The sequence below is a fragment of the Nannospalax galili genome, unplaced genomic scaffold, assembly GCF_000622305.1.
Source record: "Nannospalax galili isolate Female #2095 unplaced genomic scaffold, S.galili_v1.0 scaffold1176, whole genome shotgun sequence".
NCBI lineage: Eukaryota > Metazoa > Chordata > Mammalia > Rodentia > Spalacidae > Nannospalax > Nannospalax galili.
The window spans coordinates 1877099-1898092 of record NW_008338883.1 but is presented as its reverse complement, the minus strand read 5'-3'; the positions used below and the strand labels follow the sequence as shown (position 1 = coordinate 1898092).

The window sequence follows — 20994 nt, the reverse complement described above, 5'->3', positions numbered from 1 at the left end:
CCAAGGGATCCGACAGATCTGTCCTCCTCGGGCATTGCATGACATGGTGCACTTACCTACATGCAGGCAATAGACGCATACACATAAAGTAAAAATAATAAAATATTTTTAAAATGTTTTTATTACATTTATTTATTCATTCATTCATTATTTATGTGTTTGTGTATGTCCCCACATGTGCTACAGCATGTGTATGGAGTTTCAAGGACTACTTCTAGGAGTCAGTTCTCTGCTTCCAACCATGTAGGCAGGTCTCAGGGATTGAACTGGTCATTCAGTTTGGTAACAACTACCTTTACCTGCTGAGCCAGGTATGTACCAAAGGTCAAGAGTTGAAGGTTATGTTTGTCTACATAGTGACTTCAAGGTCAGCCTGGGCTATGTGAGATGATGTAAAAAAAATTAATTAGGCCGGGCGTGGTGGCTCATGCCTTTAATCCCAGCACTTGGAAGGCAGAGGCAGGCGGATCTCTGTGAGTTCAAGGCCAGCCTGGTCTACATAGTAAGTTCCAGGACAACTGGGGCTACAGGGAGACTGTGTTTCAAAAAGACCAAAAAAATCATGAATTAACTAACTCCAGCAATGGACACCACTAGAAGGCATAGTAAAATGAGCAACATAAAACAGTTGCGTGGTTATTTTTCAGAGCACTCGAGAGCTTTGTCTCTCTTGAATAAGGCCTCTGCATTGGCAAGCCAAGTTTCTGTTTAACTACACAAGGTCACCCATTCTAGCTCCAAAATCCCCAATTGTATTTCTAATAACTCTTATGTGACCAAGTTCAAAGACTGACTGAATTGTTCCAGAAATAGTGGGCGGGTTTTGGGTCAAAAATTACTTCATTGAGACTTTTGATATGAACATTAAGTGCAAGAGTCTGTAGTTTTACCTCTGGGAAATTGTAAAATAGCATCGAGAGGAATGAATTTTAAAATTCCTGTTTTTTAAAATTTTTTGAGGCAGGGTCCCCTACGTGGCTAAGGCTAGCCGTGAATTGCAGACCCTGCTGCCTCAACTTCCCAAATGCTGCGATTACAGGTGTGATCCACCATGCCCAGCTAATAAGGCCTAATCTTATTTTATTTTTTATTTTTTTGGTCTTTTTGAAACACAGTCTCCCTGTAGCCCCAGCTGTCCTGGAACTCACTATGTAGACCAGGCTGGCCTTGAACTCACAGAAATCCACCTGCCTCTGCCTCCCAAGTGCTGGGATTAAAGGGTTCACCACCATGCCCAGCTTATTTTATTTTTTTGAACCAAGGACCTCATGCCTGTTAGACAAGTTCTGTACCACTGAGGTATATCTTGAGCTCCCTTTTCAATCAAACTTAGAGAAAGATACTTTTGAGACTTCAAAATTATCTGTAAGCTGCCCAAAGAAAAAGCTATGTGAACAGATCAAGAGAAGGGTGGGGCAGGCACAAGAAACCCCTTAAGACATGCAGCCTTCTATGTGAGGCAAGCATGCGGATGTCATCCTGATGTGACACCTGCCCACAGAGATGTAGCCTTCTTTGTAAAAGGAGCTGACATCACTTTGTTTATGATTTGAGATGGGTACAAGATAGCACCTTAGAGCCTGTAGGGTGTGTTTTGATGTACTTGAGATAAACCAAGATCATCACTGGAGGCCAGCAGGCAGGAAAAATATCCAGACCTAGACCAGATTGTACATGGTTTCCTTGGTTACAGAGATTCCTCATAATTTACTAATGTCACAATAAAAAATCTCACATGCGAACTGGGTGTAGGGGTGCGCACCTTTATTCCCTACATTCGGGAGGCAGAGGCAGGTTGATCTCTGAGATTGAGGCCAGCCTGGTCTACATAGTGAGGTCCAAGTCAGTTGGGGCTTCAGGGAGACTCTGTCTCAAACGAAACAAAACAAAACAAAAAACCACCACCACCACCAAACAAGCAAACAAAAATCTTCACATTCAGGGACCAGGGAAATGGCTTAGCAGGTAAAGTACTTGCCATACAAACATGAGGATCTGAGTTTGGCTCTCTGGCATCCATGTAAAAAGCTAAGTGTGGTGGTGCTCAGAAGGAGATAGGCTGATCTCTGTTGGATCCCCAGCATCAATGTGAAAAGCTGAGTGTGGTGGAGCTGGGGAGGAGGGGTTGGCTGATTCCTGGGACTTGATCCTGAGACATGGGCTCAGAGAAGAGGCTGCTCCAGTTCTGGGAGTGGACAGCAGATCTTTCTTCCAGGCTCAGGGCCAAGGTGAGACTCGACTAGGTGGTCTCATCTCTGCTCTTCAGTCTCCTTGTGTGGGGTGATTCCTCTCACCTGTCCTTCTGCCCCCTGTCCAACTGACTCAGTTGCCCAGCTTCCCAGAGCTAAGGAAGAGGTCATAGGCAGATCCCTGGGGCTTGCTAGCCAGCTAGTCTAGCCAACTTGTTAGTATCAGAGCCGGTGAGACCCTGTCTCAATATAGACGGTGGAAAATGGTTGAGGAAGATGCCTGATGTTGACCTCTGACCTCCACATGCACACATGCACACGGGCAGGTGCAAGTGCACATACACATGTACACACAATGTCGCATGCAAATAAACTGAACAGTGATTCAGTTGGGTCACCGTGTGACCCAGAGGAGCTCCTCTTGGGGGAACAACTGAGGAGGAGTTTGAGAGAATTTGCATATTGGTTAAATGTTAAGTGTGAAGAAATGAACTTCAGTTATAAGGAAGAGAATTGTCACTAAACTGAGTCCCAGAGAACTTGACAGTCAAATATCAATATTGAGTCTGCTACTAGGGAGAATTAAGTTGCAGTTCATAACTGAGGGTAGGTCTTCCTGTTTTCCAAAACTCATTAAAATATTAAAATTAAGAGAAGTCTGAAAGATGGCTGGGCACAAAAGCAACTATGGAAAACTTGGAAAGTTTTTGATTAAGTTGAACACATACCTAACCTGCTATATGATCCCTCAGTTTCACGTGAGGTATTTACTACTCAAGAAAAACAAAAACTTTGATCCATAAAATGTCTTGTTCAAGAACATTTGTACCGTCATACAGAATAGTGAGCCAGGTGTGGTGCTTCATGCCTTTAATTCCAGCACTCTGGAGGAAGACACAGGTGAACTTCTTGAGTTCCAAGCCAGCCAGGGTGCATAGTGAGATCCTGTATAAAAACAAAACAAAACAAACAAACCATATACCTATTTCTCTCTCTCTCTCTCATCTATCAATCATCTATTATCTATCTATCTATCTTCTATCTATTATCTATCTATCTCTATCTATCATCTATCTACTATCATATATCTATCATCTATCAATCCTTTATATCTATCATCTCTCTATCATCTATCATCTATCATCTATCTATCACCTATCAATCCTCTATCATCTATCATCTCTCTATCATCTATCATCTATATGTCTATCATCTCTCTATCTATCATCTATCATCTATCTATCAATCATCTATCAATCCTCTATCATCTATCATCTATCTATCTATCTATCTATCATCTATCATCTATCTATCTGTCTATCTATCTATCTATCTGTCTATCTATCTATCTATCTGTATCACAGTAGAAGATGAAATGTGTTCCCTCTAAGAGGAGAATCAGACAAGGGTGTCTGCTCTTCCATTTTCAATATTGTACTGACAGGACTCGGAAGAAAATGTCATCTAGGATAGAAAGGAGGAAGTAAAACATCTCTTTTTTTTATGGATGGCATGTAGAAAATTCTAAGAAATCCACACACCACAAAACAATTACAGATGCATTCAGCAGATTGCAGAACACAAAATGCTCATTCGGCAATCAATCAATTGCACTTCTATGCAATAGAGTAGTCCAGAAATGAAATTAAAAGCTCTGTCTACCATAATGTCAAGTAGAATTCCCAGGAATACATTTAACAAAACTGGTGGTGGGGGAGGCATCCTGCACTGGCTGTCCTGGCTCAGCAAGGCAGTGAGACGCAGGCCTGAGGACCTATGTGGCTGGCTGATGGAAGTTTGTCCTCCCAAATGAACGTCATCTCCTGTGACCCAACAGGCAGTGGGAACGCAGTCCCTGATGTCTGGGGTGACTTGGAGGCCGACTGTAGATATGGGAGAGCTGGCGCTTGAGGGAGCAGAAGGACAGGTAGAGGCCCAAGAGCAGCAATGCAACCATCTAGTCTTCAGTCTCATCTTGACCCTAAGGCTGGAAGAAAGACCTGCTGTCTGTTCCCAGAACTGGAGCCCTGACACTGCTCTCAGCCCATGTCCCAGGACAGCCAGGATGACTGAGAGGCCTCCATGAGCCCTCCTGTGGGGAAGCCCTCTGCCCATACCCACAGGCCAAGAGCCCTACTGGGGGAAGCCCTCTGCCCATACCCACAGGCTCCACCTTCCAGCCACTTCCTCACACTGGTATACTTTGAGGACACTGTTACCTAGGGATGCTATTTCTTCAACTGGGCAGGGCTTGAGCCAGCATTGCCTATCAGGTGAGCAACCTGGGACTGGGACTAGGACTGCATCCCCCTCCTCCTTTCAGTCCAGTCTTCTAGGCTGGAAAGCTTTTCTTAGGTCTTTTATTTTATTTATCGACAGGATCTCACTATGTAGCACTGACTGGCCTGGAACTCTCCATGTAGACCAGGCTAACCTGAAACTCAGAGAGCCATCTGCATCTATCTCTTCAGTGCTGGGATTAAAGGCAAGTGCTACCCACACCTGGTTTCTGCTTCCTGTTTATCAAGATGTGAGGAGGGAGGAGGAGCAGTCACAGGCAACAGGTCCACCATGGAGCCGCCTGCTGCCATGTCTTCCCCACCATGGTGGACTATATCCACTCAGTCCACGAGTGAGAATAAATCTACCTCAAGTTGTTTTTTTTTTTTTTTTGTCTTTTTGAAGCAGGATCTCCCTGTAAGCCCCAGCTGTCCTAGAACTCACTATATAGACCAGGCTGGCCTTGAACTCACAGAGATCCACCTGCCTCTGCCTCCTGAGTGCTGGGACTACAGGCGTGCACCACCACGCCCAGCTAAAGTTGTCTTTTTTTTTTCTTTCTTTCTTTTTACTTTGTAGTTCTTGGGGTCAAACCTAGAGCCTTATGCATGCTGGGTAAATGTTCTGCCACTGAGCTACATCTCCAGCTTTAAGTTGCTTCTTGTCAGATACTTGGTCACAAAAGCAAGAAAAGTAACTAAAACACAAAGAAAGGGAAGAGGGTAGGAAATGGGAGGACACCAAGCAAAGCTCAGCTCTGTAATAGGGTTCTAGAACATGTATTGTGTGACAGAGATGATCCCGTTTGCATGCTGGTACTCAGCCTACCTTCTTCTTTAAAAAATAATATTCTGCCTGGCATGGTGGCACACGCCTTTAATCCCAGCACTCAAGAGGCAGAGGCAGGCGGATCTCTGTGAGTTCAAGGACAGCCTGGTCTACATAGTGAGTTCCAGGCCAGCTGTGGCTACATGGAAACCCTGTCTCAAAAAGACCAAAAAAAAAAAATTTATTCATTTTAATTTTATGTATATGAGTGCATTGCCTGCATGTATGTAAGTGCACCCATGTCGTGCCGTGCCTATGAAGGACAGAAGAGAGTGTCGGATCCCCTGGACTGGAGTTATGGGTGGTTGTTAGCTGCCATGTGTGTGCTGGGAACTAAACCTAGCCCTTCTTCAAGAGCAGCCATCACTCTAAGTGATGAACCATCCCTCCAGCCCCTGCTTCCTGCTTTTTATACAGTCTAGGACCCCAACTTGTAGGATGGTGCTGTCTACATTCCAGGGTAGGCCTTCCTTCCTCAGTTAAACCTCTCTAGACACACCCTCATAAACACAGGCAGAGTTGTGTTTCTGTGGTGATTCTAAATCCAGGCAAGCCGACAATGAAGATTCACCATCACAGACACAAACAACACCCAATTCAAGGATCACCTTGAAACCCCTTTGGAAGGAAGGAGAGGGAGGAGAAAAGATGTTTATAAATAAACTAATAGGAAATCTCCCACTCAAAAGAAGTAACAAAACCTAAACTCCACAGCTCAAAAATAAATATAACTAGGGGCTAGAGAGATGGCTCAGTGATTAAGAACACTGGCTGCTCTTGCAGAGGACCAGGGTTCAGTTCCCAGCACCCACATGGTAGTTCACAACTGTCCATAACTCCAGTTCCAGGGAATCTGATGCCCTTTCTGACTTCCACACACATGGTGTACTTACATTCATGTAGGCAAAACACGCATAAAATATAGAATAAATGAGAATGTTAAAAACTATAAAAAAGAGAAATATTACTATACAACAAAGAACAAGATCAACAATTAAAACGTGAGCTCATGTGAGCTGAGAGCACTGTAAATAGAGTACTGTGGAAAATGCTTTAAGTCAGTAGGCTGATTTGTGTTTAGAAGAATAACACCTATTAAAGACAAAAGACGGGTCAAGTGTTTGCTGACACCAGAAGGACAGTACCCACCCAAAGGTGTTAGGAGAGATATACGGGTGTCAATGGTAAACTTCTGTCTAAACCAAATTCAGCTTTTACTTTGAGGCTCCAGTCCTTCTGAAGGCTGGGCCTTAATCAGCATCTCACCCACTGCCCTGGTTCTCAGTAACATCTGACGCTGCAGTTTGGGAGAGGAAACTTCTTTCTCGGTCATCTGTTGATGTGACTACTTGCTGAGAAGTCCTTCATCTTTTCTTTCAACCTTGAATCTATAAAGTTGTCTGCTAAAGAGGTCTATTCCAAAATGCAGGACCTCTATGGGGCCACTTTCTGGGCTTCTGTGTGTGTGTGTGTGTGTGTGTGTGTGTGTGTGTGTGTGTATGTGTGTAGGCCAGAGGACAACTTTCAGTGTTGTCCCTGGACTGCCATCTACCATTTCTCTCTCTCTCTCTCTCTCTCTCTCTCTCTCTCTCTCTCTCTCTCTCTCATCTGTCTATTCATGCATTCATTCTAGAGACAGGGTCTACAGTGTTCTCTCACTTATCTGGAACTTACCAAGCAGGCTAGGCTAGTTGACTGGAGAGCCCCAGGAATCCTTCTGGCTCTACCTTCTCAGCTGTCTCCATCTCCCCAGTGGCTAGGATTATAAGTGTGTGCCACCATGCCTGGCATTTTCACATGGGTTCTGGGGATTGAACTCGGGTCATCATTCTTATGTGGCAAGCATTTTACCAACTGAGTCAGATGACCCCTCAATCATACAGGGTCACTTCTTGCATCTTTTCAAATCTTTTTTTAAGATTTATGACAGGTGTGGTGGCACATGCCTTTAATCCCAGCACTGGGGAGGCAGAGGCAGGCGAATCTCTGTGAGTTCCAGGCCAGTTGTGGCTACAGGGAGACCCTGTCTCTAAAAAGACCAAAAAAAAAAAAAAGATTTATTTAAGGGCAGGAAGGATGGCTCATTGGTTAATAGCACTGGCTGCTCTTGCAGAAGACCTGGGTTCAGTTCCCAACACCCACCTGGCAGCTAACAACAGTCCATAACTTTAATTCCAGGGAAACCACTGCCCTCTTTTGGCCTCCGCAGGCATTGCATGACAAAGGTTCACTTACATACATTCAGGCAAAACACTCATACACAAAAAATTAAAATAAATAAATCAAAAAAATTTTTAATTATTTTTTGTGTATATGTGTGAGCGTGCCTGTTTGTATGTGCAACACATGCATGCAGGTGCCTTCATGTCTAGAAGAAGGTATCAGATACATTGGAACTGGAGTTACGGGTGGTTGTGAACTGCCTGACATGGGTACTGGTAGCCAAACTCTGCAAGAGGAGGAGGTGCTCTTAACTACTGAATCACTGAGCCAGCCTAGATCTTTTGATAGTCTTCTTGAGATGTGGGAAATGCTCAATTTTCTCCTGATCTACTCTGCAACCTCAGAAGATTTGGGGGCTACTTACCCTCTTTCTCCTTGCCCTGCTCTAGGTGGGCTGGGAAACCCCCTTAATCTCTCCATTCTGTTCCTGGTCTATGGAACTTGAAGGTGGCCTGGTTCACATGCACAGTCAACACAGTCTGCACTACCTCGAGCCTGCACCATGAGAGCAGCTCAGGGATCCTGCTTCCTCTTCAAGTTTGACTCTAAGGGTGGTGGCCCAGAAATATACTTACTCAGACCTTAAATCTGAGTGGGAATTCGGTTATGTCTTCCCACCCAGAGAGCTTCACTATGGAGGGTGGCAGGGTTGAGACTTGCAGTGATGCTCATTAGCTACCGACTCTTTTGCATGTATGTGCACATGTATGTGGCATATGTGTACCTGTGCATGTGGAAACTAGAGGTCAACTTGGATGTTCCTCAGGTGTTCCTCTTGCTTTTAAATTTTATTTATTTATTTTTATTTTTTATCTATGCATATTTTGCCTGCATGTATGTAAGTGTACAACCTGTGTGCAATGCCCATGGAGGCCAGAAGAGGGTATTGGATCCCATGGAACTAGAGCTATGGACAGTTGTTAGCAGCCATGTTGGGTACTGGGAACTGAACCTGGGATCTCTGTAAGAGTTGTCGGTGCTCTTTACTGCTGAGCCATCTCTCCAATCCTCCATCTTGTTTTTTGAGACAGGGCCTCTTGTTGGTGACTGGACAATAAGCACCAGGGATTTGCCTGTCTCTGACTCCCAAGCACCTATCACCCACCAGCTCAGCCCCTGTAACTTGCTTCTTTCTAACTCCTTTCTCCTTCACCTTTTGCCCACAGATGTCTTGCCTCTCAGGGCTCACCAGACCTATACCTAGAGAAGAAAGACAGGCCTGTGTCATTTCAGGAACATAGATAGGACATGCCAAGTTTGAAAATGATTAGAAATTGAGATGTGGGAGTGGACAGAGAAGACAAAAGAATGGCCAAGCAATAAGAAGAATGGGAGAGGATGTCTTCTGAAGACTGGGGAATCAAGCTGAGGATGTAGCTCAGTTGGTAGAGTGCTTGCCTAGTATGCATGAGACCCTGGGTTTGATCCTCAGCACTACATAAACGAGACATGGTGGCAAGTGGCAGTCATCTCGGCACTTGGGAAGTGGAGGCAGGAGGATCGGAAGTTCAAGATCATCCTTAGCTATACAGGAAGTTTAAGGCCTGTCTGGATTACAGGAGACCATGTTTCAAAACAACAACAACAACAATAAAACACAGGGAAAAAGAAAAAAATGGTGTTTACTGTCTCATGCCATTGAGTTTGTACTCTCTCACGGTGGAGAACCCTTCCCTGCTGCTTCAAAGCTTCTGTGGTTGCTGCAGCTTAGCAAGGTCCAGGGTGGGTGAGGGTTTGTGAAACTCAAGGCACTCTCTGCTGTGCTTGAGTCAAGACAGAAGAAAGAGGATGGTGAGGTCTTTCATGAACTCAGTTTGTTCAGAGGAAGCAGAGACAGGCTGTCTAGCCAGAAGAAGCCTCAGGACAGTGAGCCCTCTCCAAAAAGGTTTTGATGAAATCTTGGATCTTTCAAGAGACAGGGCACTGGTGTTAGATATGCCTGAAAGAATGGTGGCATCACAGAGACCTGCTGCCATTGGCACGAATGCAGGCACAGAAGCATCGGTTTACTCAACCATCAGGCATTGACTGAGGACCTCCTGTGGGCTAGATGTGCTCTTCTGGGTACCATGAATATGGGCACTAAACATTGAATGAGAGAGCTGTGGAGATGACTCTGGGCATGGAGTGTTTTCTATGCAAGCATAAGGGACTGGGTTTGGATCCCCAGCATCCATGTAAAAGCCAAGCATGGTGATACATGCCTGTAAGCCTAATGGTAGGGAGCAGAAACAGGCGGATCCCAAGGACTCACTGGCTACCCAGCCTAGCCAAATCAGTGCTCTTCAAGTTCAGTGAAAGATGGTCTCAAAAAGTAAGGTGGAAGGGGCTGGAGGTATGGCTCATCAGTTAAAAGTATTACTGCTCTTCCAGAGGACCGAGTTAAGAGTCCCAGCCCCTACATCAAGTGACTCACAAATGCCTGTAACTCTAGATCCAGGGGATCTGATGCCCTCTTCTGGCCTCTGTGGGTACTCACAAACATGTGGTGTACACTCACATAGACAGATAGGTGAATTAAAAAATTTTTTTGTAAAGTTTTTTTGTTTTTGGTCTTTTTGAGACAGGGTCTTTCTGTAGCCCCAGCTGTTCTGGAACTCACTATGTCACTATGTAGACCAGGGTGGCCTTGAACTCACAGAGATCTACCTGCCTCTGCCTCCTGAGTGCTGGGATTAAAGGCGTGCACACCACGTCCGGCCTGTAAAGTTTTTTTATTGAATTTTTGTGTAATTCAAACAGAACCTCTTTTCAAAAAATATTTTTTACTTTATGTACATGAGTGTATTGCCTGTATGTGTGTACATGTACCCATGTTGTGCAATGCCTGCTGAGGTCAGAAGAAGGTGTCAGATCCCCTGGAACTGGAGTTACAGATGGTTTGTTAGCAGTCATATGGGTACTAGGAATTGAACTGAATCCTCTGTAAGAGCAGTCAGTGCTCTTAACTGCTGAATCATTTCTTCATCCCCTCAAACAGAACCTCTTAATCATCTTTATACCCCCTTCCCAATTGGCACCCTCCCATAGTCCCCCCCACACACTGGATTTTTCATGTATTCTGTCATTTGTGTTAAGACATATAAAGAAAAATGTATTTATTTTCTATTTTTTAAATATTTTATTTATTATTATTATTTATTTATTTTGGTCTTTTTGAAGCAGGGTCTCCCTGTAGCCCCAGCTGTCCTGGAACTCACTATGTAGACCAGGCTGGTGGGACTACAGGTGTGCGCCACCATGCTCGGCATTATTTATTATTTTTATGTTATGTGTATGAGTGTATTGCCTGCATGTATGTGAGTGCACCCGTGTCGTGCAATGCCGCAGAGGTCAGAAGACTTCGGATTCCCCTGGAACTGGAGTTAAGGATGGTTTGTAGCTGCCATGTGGGTGCTGGGAACTGAACCTGGGTCCTCTGCAAGAGCAATCAGTGCTCTTAACTGCTGAGCCATCTCTCCATTCCCCAGAAAATATTTTTTAAAAAGGTGGAGAAATGGAGGGGCTGGAGAGATGGCTTAGTGGTTAAGAGCACTGACTGCTCTTGCAGAGGACCCAGGTTTGATTCCCAGCACCCACTTGGTGGGTAACAACCATCTGTAACTCCAGTTCCAGCGTATCTGATGCCCTCTTCTGACCTCTGTGGGCATTGCACAACATGGGTGTACCTACATGCATGCAGGCAATACATCATACACATAAAACAAAATTAAAAATTTTAAAAAAGTGGAGAAATGATTGAGGAAGGTATCCTGATGGTGACATTTGATCTTCACATGTACAAACACATGTGCCCACACACGTGAAAAAAATGCATACACACATGTGACACATACATACATGTAGCACCAAACAGAAAAATGCCTTGATGTTTACAGTTAGTTTCAGATGAAAAAACAGCAGTCTCCTGTTGGAGGGAGGTTTGTCCCAAACCAAGTGATTATGAGATTCTTAGCACATTCAAAATGGGTTTTAGATAGCCCAGGCTGGCCTGGAACTCTCAGGAATCCTCTTTCTTGACTCAGTCTTTCTGGTGTTGGAATTACAGGCATAAGCCACCCGTATCCCTTATCCAGTTTAGTTAATTTATTTCTGAGACAGGATTTCACATTGTAGCCAAGGATAGCCTTGAACTTTTAATGTAGCCAAGGATGACCTTGAACTTCTGATCCTCCAGCCTCTACTTCTGAAGTGCTGGGATCACAGGTGTGTGCCACCACACGTGGCTCCTAACTATTGAATATCTATTGGGTAAATGAGAGAGAAAATAAAACCCTGCTGTAATTGTTAAATGCTGGGGAGGGCACCCATTGCCCTAGAAACAATAAGACCTAAACCCTCTTGCTGCCATTGCTTGGGACATTTTTGATGCCAAAGACCACAGCAAAGAGGACAGGTCGTACATAAGAAAACATCAAAGCAAAGTTGAAGCTCACCAGGGGCCAGACAAGCTGTAAACAACCCATAGAATCCTGGATGAGAAACAAAGGCGAGTGAACCTGTTGGGGGCCCAGCCCTGTGCTTTTCCAATGGGGCTCCACCAAAGATGAATAGAACTCAGTTCAGACTCACTTGGATTTTGGATTATCACTGTGATGGACAGAAATATACAAAATAATTACAACTATATACATATCACAGTATTTAAAAAATGGCCATTTCTGGGCTGGCTGTTTTTTATTTTTAATTAGGTGTGTATGTACATATAAAATCAATGACTTCAAAGGGCAGAAGAGGGCATTGGATTCCCTGGAGCTGGAGTTACAAGCAGTTGTGAATCACCCCACATGGGTGCTGGGTACTGAGTACTGAACTCAGGTCCTCTACAAGACTGCTAAACCATCTCTCCAATCTTTGGGCTGGCTGTTTTATCTGTGGGATGTAGCTCATTTTTGAGGAAACTGCTTGCCTAGGAAGCACAAAGATTCTGGGTTCAATTCCCAGCACTTCATCAAACCAGGCATGGTGGTTTGTTTACACCTGTGATCCCAGACTCTGGGAGGTAGAGGCAGGAATAGCAGAAGTTTAAGGTATCCTCTGCTACATGGTAAATTTGAGGCCCAGCCTGGGCTACATGGGACTCTATCTCAAAAACAAGAACAACAAAGTAGTTGCTTATGCCATTTCCAACTTACTGCAGTGGCTTGTTCTACCGCAACAGACATCCACCAAGGCAGTGGGAGATGGTAACACACCCTGTAACTAGAATGTTATTGTGTTAGTTCTGGAAAGTTGATTCTGCTGCTTGTAAACAAGAGAACAGTAGTTTCAAGAAACCAGAGTAGAGGCACACACTGTGCCTGGAAGCCCATTCAGAGTGTGCAGGGTTCTCTGCAGGCTAGAATGGCCCTCCACACTCCCAGGTTATTGCTAAAACATATCCTTGGGGGCTACCCCTTCCTAAACCTCCAGTCCAAGGTCTGCATCACTTAGTAGCCTCAGCCAAGTACAGTAGCCAGGAGAAGTACTGCATTGCTGATCTGAACACAGGGATGCAGAGAACCATCCTGGGTGTCATCGCTACCCCCATCTATCAGGCTTCCAGATGGGGCTTCCCTTCTTGGGTAGAGGACGTGCAGGAAAGAATCAGTGATCACGTGCACGGTGTTTAGCTTTAATTGTCAACCTGACACAACTTGGAATCACCTGAGAAGAGCATCTCAGGGAGGAATTATCCACATTGAGTTGGCTTTTGGGCATGTCTGTGTGGGACTATCTTAAGTTGATTGATGTGGGAAGACCCATATCACTGTGGGTGGCTCCATTCCCTAGGCAGGAGGTCCTAAACTGTTTAGTGTAGGAAAATGGAGTTGAGCATAGCAAGGGTAGCAAGGGAGCTTGTAGGCATGTCTCTGTGTGGATCTGTGGATGTGATATGATATGACCAGCAGCTCCTGCTGCTTGATTTCCTGGCATAATGGAATTGTGAACTAAAGCAAACCCTTTTCTCTCTCAAGTTGCTTTTTGTCAGGGTATTTTATCACAGCAACAGAAATGAAACTAGAGCCAAGTGCTGTATGGCAGGTGCCAGGTAAGATGTTCTAGGGGCTTATAGTATGCAGTCTAAATGTCTACCAAGTGGGGAGAGAGAAAGCACGAACTTGAGTTTGTATAGAAAGTCCTGGCCTGTTATTATCATCATTATTATTTTGGTCTGGAACTACTTGCTATGTAGCTGAGGATGACCTTGAGCTTCCTATCCTCCTGCTTCCACTTCTGAATGCTGGGATGACAGGTGTGCACCTCCATGCCTGGTTTATTCGATGCCTGGGGATCATTCATGCTAGGCAAGCAGTCTACCAGCTAAGCCACATCCTTGGCCCAGTGACCTGCTTTTTGACCTCGGGAAACATTGTGATAGTTCGGCAGTCTGGAGGACCTAAGCTCGTGGGAGGCTTCCTCCCACGTGGGAAAGCCCCTTGGGGTACAAGAAGAGTAAGTAGCCGGTGGAATTGTTCCTGAATCTTCACTGCACGTTTCCAGACAGCCAGAAAAATGCCAGCTATCAGTCCTGGCACAGTGCAGGGCAGGGCAAGGGAAGTGGCTCTGACAGATGGGTGGGGCACTGCCACCACAATCTAGCTTGCTTCCACCTTCTGAACATTCACCTGTCCCTCCTGCAGCCCACATATGAGCAGGCCACGCTGATTGTGTATTCTGCCACAGCCTAGACAGCACCATCACAGTGACTAAGAAGTGATTTCAGAAAATGACCTTTTCATTTTTTTCATAAATTCGAGAAATAAAGACCACACGAGACCATTTCCTGCTCGTGTCATTTGACAGAAGGCACACTGCTTGCTGGGAAAATAATGAAATAATCCCAGACTCAGATTAGTGCTAAGCAATTTCATTCCAAATAAACTGGAGTTCCTAAGAAACAAAGATGGACAGATTGACAAACAGAAAATGACACTAAGCAACCGGGAGGAGGTGCCTAGGGATGTAACTTGGTAGAGTGCTTTCATGGCATGGAGGAAGCCCTAGGTTACCCCAGCATTACTTAAACCTGGGCGTGGTGGTGCATGCCTTTAGTCTCAGCACTTAAAAAAAGTAGAGGCAGGAGGATCAGAAGTTCAAAGTCACCCTTGCCTATATGAGTTTGAAGCCAGCCTAGACTACATGGGACCTTGTCTCAAAAAACAAAAAGGGAGCTGGGTGTGGTAGTACACGCCTTTAATCCTAGCACTCTGGGAGGCAGAGGCAGGCAGATCTCTGTGAGTTCAAGGCCAGCCTGGTCTACAAAGAGAGTTCCAGGTCAGCTGGGCTACAGGGAGACCCTGTCTTAAAAAGACAAAAAAAAAAAAAGCTGGTGATGGCTTGGCGGGTAAAGCACTTGCTATAAGTGTGAGAACCTGAGTTTGGCTTTCTGGATGCAGTTGTGTACAGGTGTCTATAATTTCAGTACTCTGGGACTGGGGACAGGAGGAACCCCAGAAGCTTTCCTGCCTCGAGTATGTGGTGGTGAACAAGAGAGGCCCTGTCTCAAACAAGGTGGAAAGCAATTGCTGACACCCAAGATTTTCCCCTGACCTCCACATGCATGTGGGCACACATGCATGCCTACACACACACATATACAGGAACAGGCCTGCTCCCAAACACATGCACATGGAGAGAGAGAGAGAGAGAGAAAGAGAGAGAGAGAGAGAGAGAGAGAGAGAGAGAGAGAGAGAGAGAATGTAAAGTGCAGGTTAAGAAGTGTCCAATTCCCCAAATACTTTCCACTCAGTGATCTCCCTATGTAGCTGAGGAAATGCAGTTCTGATCCTCCTGTCTCACTTCCTTAGTGCTGAGAGTACAGACATTCACTACCATGCTTGGTTTTATATGGTGCTGTGAATTAAACCCAGTGCTTCACACATAGTAAGCAAGTACTCTACCAACTGAACCATATCCCCAGCCCCACACTAACACTTTTTTTTTTGGTCTTTTTGAGACAGGGTCTCCCTGTAGCCCCAGCTGTCCTGGAACTCACTATGTAGACCAGGCTGGCCTTGAACTCACAGGGGTCCGCCTGCCTCTGCCTCCCAAGTGCTGGGATTAAAGGTATGTGCCACCATGCCCGGCATTTTTTGGTCTTTTTAAGACAGGGTCTCCCTGTAACCACAGCTGTCCTGGAACTCACTATGTAGACCAGACTAGTCTTGAACTCAGAGATCTGCCTACCTCTGCCTCCAGAGTGCTGGGATTAAAGGCATGCTCCACTTCACCTGGCTTCACTTTTTATTTTTTGAAACGGTCTCATTATGTAGCCCTAGTTGGCCTAGAACTTGCTGTGTTGATGAGGCTGACCTCAAATTCAGAGATCTGCCTGCCTCTGTCTCCAAAGTGCTGGGATTAAAAGTGTGTGCCACTGGAGGCTGGAGAGATGGCTCAGGGGTTAAGAGTACTGACTGCTCTTGCAAAGGACCCATGTTTGATTCCCAGCACCCACATGGTGGCTAACAACTGTCTATAACTGCAGTTCCAGGGGATCCGACAGCCTATTCTGATCTCTGGGGGCATTGCACAACATGGGTGCACCTACCTACATGCAGGCAATATACTCATACACATAAAATAAAAATAATAAAAGTTAAAAAATAAAAAAAGGTGTGTGCCATCATGCCTGGCCACACTAACACTTCTGCTGATGTTAGTCCAAGCCTTTCCTGTGTAATAGTCTCTGTCCTCCACACAGTGTATGTGCCAGGACACTAAGGCCAGCTCTTTAGCTGGGTTCAGGCCTTTCCTTGCTGCTTATAGTCCTGTGATTTGTGTATCAGGATGATGACAGGAACTATTCAGAAATCTTGTGACACGTGACTCAAGCACCATTCTTCAGAACTGTGGTGTACAACCAGCACCCACAGAGAGCTACAGCCTCATACCAACATGTACATATCATGCAGCATCATGTCTGTATACCTCTGTATACCCATGCATGTACACAGCACATGCACATGTGTGTAGGGCTGTAGTGAGTACACAGATATGTGCACAAAATGGGATGACACGACACACCCGTGAAGTTGTTTTCATATGGAGATATCATCTTGTTTTTGTCTTTTTGAGACAGGGTCTCCCGGTAGCCCCAGCTGTCCTGGAACTCACTATGCAGGCCAGGCTGGCCTTGAATTCACAGAGATCCACCTGCCTCTGCCTCCCGAGTGCTGGGATTAAAGGCATGTGCCACCATGCCCAGCGGAGTGTCATCATTTTAATGGTTAAATACTATTCTGTTGTGGGGTTCAGGGCAATGGCTCAGTAGATAAAGTGCTTGCTGTGTAAGCATGAGGATCTGAGTTCAATCTCTGGCACAAATGTAAAAAGCTAAGTGTACATTTTCCAAGCATGTGCTTGGAATCCCAGTGCTGAGTGACAAAAGGCTCTCTCAGACTTACTAACCAGCCAGCCTGGCCTAATAGGTAAGACCCAGGTCCCAATTGTCTCAAAAAAACAAACTGGAGACTGCTGAGATAGAACAGTGGGTGGAGGTACTTGCTGCCCAACAATGCAAACCTCATGACCTGAGTTTGAGCCCCAGAACCCAAGTCATGGGAGGAGAGAACTGACTCCACAGAGCTGTCATCTGATCTCCACATGCATGTGTAACTACACACACCTCAGATCCAAATACATTAATAGGTGGGCATAGTGGCACTCACCTTTTTTTTTAACTTTAGAAAAATATTTATTGAGAATTTCATAAACGCATATAAGGTGTTTTGATCAAATCCATGTCCACTCCCTCCTCTCCAACTCCTCCCATATCTCCCCATCACTTTTTAGCATGCACCTTTTAATCCCAGCACTCAGGAGACAGGTAGATGTCTATGAGGTCAAGACCAGCCTGGTGTACATAGAGAGTCCCAAGTTAGTCAGTGCTACATAGCGAGACCCTGTTTCAAAAAACAAAACAAAACAAAACACTGAGGCTAGAGAGATAGCTCAGCGGTTAAAAGCACTGGCTACTCTTGCAGAGGACTTGGGTTTGCTTTCCAGCACCCACATGGTGGCTGACAATCATCATAACCCCAGTTCCAGGGGATCCCATGCCCTCTTCTGACCTCCCAGGGCATTGCAAAACAGGTGCACTTAACATACATGCAGGTAAAACACTCATACACATAAAATAAAAATAAATAAAAAGTTTACAAAAACACCAAACACCCGATACATTAATAATACATAGTTTTTTTAAAGGAAAGAAAAAAGATTTAAAAAATAAAGTTCACAGGTCAGTGAAAAGGCTCAGTGGGTTAAGGCACTTGCAACCAAACCTGATAACCCAAGTTTGAGCCTGAGGACCTACAGAGAAGGAGAGAATTGATTTCTGCAAGATGCCTTCTAAATGCACCATGACACACACGCACCCCCCCAAATAACTGTAATTAAAAAATTAGAAATAAAAAATAAGGTTTGTTTGAAAAACAAGGGCTGGAGAGAGGGCTCAGTGGATAAGAGCACTGGCTGCTCCTGCTGAGGACCTGGGTTCAGTTCCCAGTACCCACATGGTGGCTAACAACCACCTGTAACTCAAGTTCTTGGGGAATCCGACACCCTCTTCTGACCTCTGTGGGCATTGCATGTATGGGTACACTTACGTGAAGGCAAAACTTATACACATAAAAGTAAATATTTAAAAAACAAAACAACCCCCAAAGGGGAGATGGCACCCCTAAAGAATGACACCCAAGATTGACGACCTCTGGCCTATACACACACACACACACACACACACACACTTGCATCTGTACACACGTGAACAGGCATACACACAGCATACTACTCTAGTGTATAGAGAGGCCATACCACCCACGTGGAGCAACTGTTAATCATTTAGGTGGTTTGTATAATTATCAATTTCATTACTCTGTAGATATCTTAGAAATTCAACAGCCAGTCAAATCTGGATAAGAAAAGCAGCCGTTGGCTAGACCAAACCAGGACTCTGTTCTGCCTGCTTTGAACCTCAAGCTACTGAAGTGGCTTCACCCAGCCCACTCAAGTCTAGTTGAGATTTAAGTCAGACCATGGTGCTTAATACCTGCCCGACAATTGAACCATCACCAATTAACAAAAACCATCACCAATTAGCCAATTAACAATAGAACCATCACCACTTTAGTACAAATTTTATTCAATAGAAAGACAACATGATTATTCCAAATCAAAATCAGGGACATGATTCAAGCTTCCATTCCAGTTCTGCAGATCATTGTGTATTCCTGTGACATCCACTCCCTTGAACATTCCTGGTGGCCATGAGGGTGGAAGGTTGGGTATGTGGGGCTGCAGGAAACCAATCTAACTCTCTAGAGAATGTCAGAATGACAAAGGTAGCCTGAGGCTAGCACAGGCCTGATGTCCCAGAGGTCCTCAGGTCCTCAGTAATCAAAGGCGGTCTCCCACGAGTCTTGATGAAAAAAGACTGGAGAATGACCCTTGATGGTTAGGTTTTTGTTAATAACTGGCTTGTCGACCAGCTCCACAGTACACAGCTCTGGGGCTTGGTCACTGCAGGGCGCACACTCCAGTTCCAGCACCGTGATGTTGTTTGGGGCTGAGGTTGTCAGGATGTGACTTGGCACAAACAAGGTCATCTGCGGGCCCCGTGCAGGCCAGTATCGTCCAAGATTAAAGCCATTGATCCACACTTGGCCCTGAAGAGAGAGATAAACCATTAGTCCAGCATGTACCAGGAGATTGGATGTACCAGGAGTTGGGGTGCAGGGACTCAGTAGCAGAGCAGAGAGGATGCAAGAGATGCCCTACAAAGTTGGGCTGAGAATCAGGCTAGCCTCAGTCTTGCTGATGCACGGTGGGTTGGACGGAAGACAGGTGAGAAGAATGGCAGAGGCTTGCCTCAAATACTCACTCTTGCTTCAGGAAAATACACTGGAAACCTCAGAGTTCATTGGTTACACACGTTCTCCTGGAGAACAACAAAGGAGCTCAACAAGTTTCTAGGTTTCACCCTGGCTCCTGGGTACCGCCTGTCTGTACACTAGCCCTCCCTGCTATCTATATTCTTTAGCCAGGGAGGCTCCCTGCTCTCTCCCACAGTAGTGGGGCTTAGCCACCTGTCTGCTGTGCACCAGGGGACATACACGGAACACAATGAACTCCAGAGCCAGCAGTCCAAGAACTGTCTCCAAAACAACCCCAACTGAATATGATGTTGTGTGTGGTGGGTGCTGTGTAGTTCCAGCCTTTAGGAGGCTAAGGCAGGAGGACTGCAGTGAGTTTCAGGCCAGCCTGGACTACACAGTATGTTCAGGCTAGCCTGTGCTATATCGTGAGCTCAAGCCAGCCTGGGCCATAGAATGACACCAAAGTGAGGAAGAAAAGGTGGTAATATAGGGCCCAGGGGAAGACGGCTAGGAGGCTATTCAGCATGGAGTCTATGTCACTGGTGGACTGATTAGTGATTCTCACAGTCTCTCCCTGAGGGATACAGTGACCACATCTGCCACAAAGATCAGACATGATCCTACAAGCCACAGAGATAATTCCTGTGAGCAGGAGAAACTTCCAGAACAAAAATGAACATGGTGGAGAAAGTTTGGTATGTCTGTCTATAAGTATAACTCCTCGTTTATTTTTATGTGTATTAATGTTTTATTATTTTTGTTTTTTATTTTACATGTATGAATGTATTGCCTGCATGCATGTAAGTGCAAGGCCTGTGTCATGTAATAGCCACAGAAGTCAGAAGAGGGAGTCAGATCCCCAGGAGCTGGCGTTATGGACGGTGCTCTTAACCACTGAGCCATCTGTCCAGTCCATGTTTTGCCTGCATGTATGCAAGTGTACCATGTGTGTTCAATGCCCACAGAGGCCAAAAGAGGGCATTGGATCCACTGGAACTGGAGTTAGGGATGATGATTAGCTGCATGTGAGTGCCGGGAACTAAACCTGGATCATCTGTAAGAACAAGTGCTTTTAACTGCTTATCCATCTCTCCAGAACCCCTCCCACCTGTCTGTCTATCTGTCTGTCTGTCTCTCTCTTGCCCCCACCCCACCCCACCCCACACTAAGCCTCCCTGTGTAGCAAAGGCTGGTCTGAACTCACTATGTAGCCAAGGTTGCCAGAGCAATCCTGCCTCAGCTTCCCAAGTGCTGGGGTTCCAGGGGTGAGCCACCACCTCACTTGGCTCTGTGTGAATTTCTTCCCTTGATTCCCACTTATTCCTGCCACTTACTAGTTCTCTGACCTCAGGACCCCACCCCACACTAAGCCTCCCTGTGTAGCAAAGGCTGGTCTGAACTCACTATGTAGCCAAGGTTGCCAGAGCAATCCTGCCTCAGCTTCCCAAGTGCTGGGGTTCCAGGGGTGAGCCACCACCTCACTTGGCTCTGTGTGAATTTCTTCCCTTGATTCCCACTTATTCCTGCCACTTACTAGTTCTCTGACCTCAGGTCCTGTCTTAGTTTGTTCTTCATTGCTGTGACAAAACACTCTGACCAGTACCAACTTGGGGAGG

The 20994-nt window shown here is 45.5% G+C and overlaps 1 protein-coding gene across 3 annotated transcripts in view; it reads right to left on the bottom strand.

Moving 5' to 3' along the window:
• Nucleotides 1-18623: 18623 nt before the first annotated feature.
• Nucleotides 18624-20994, bottom strand: part of Glb1 (galactosidase beta 1) — a 123302-nt gene continuing 120931 nt past the window's right edge. For all 3 annotated transcript variants that reach the window (XM_008833429.3, XM_029563678.1, XM_029563677.1), the window contains one exon: nt 18624-19168. In XM_008833429.3, the coding sequence (XP_008831651.1) occupies nt 18893-19168 (276 nt within the window). In that variant the 3' untranslated portion in view covers nt 18624-18892. The remainder of the gene's footprint in view (nt 19169-20994) is intronic.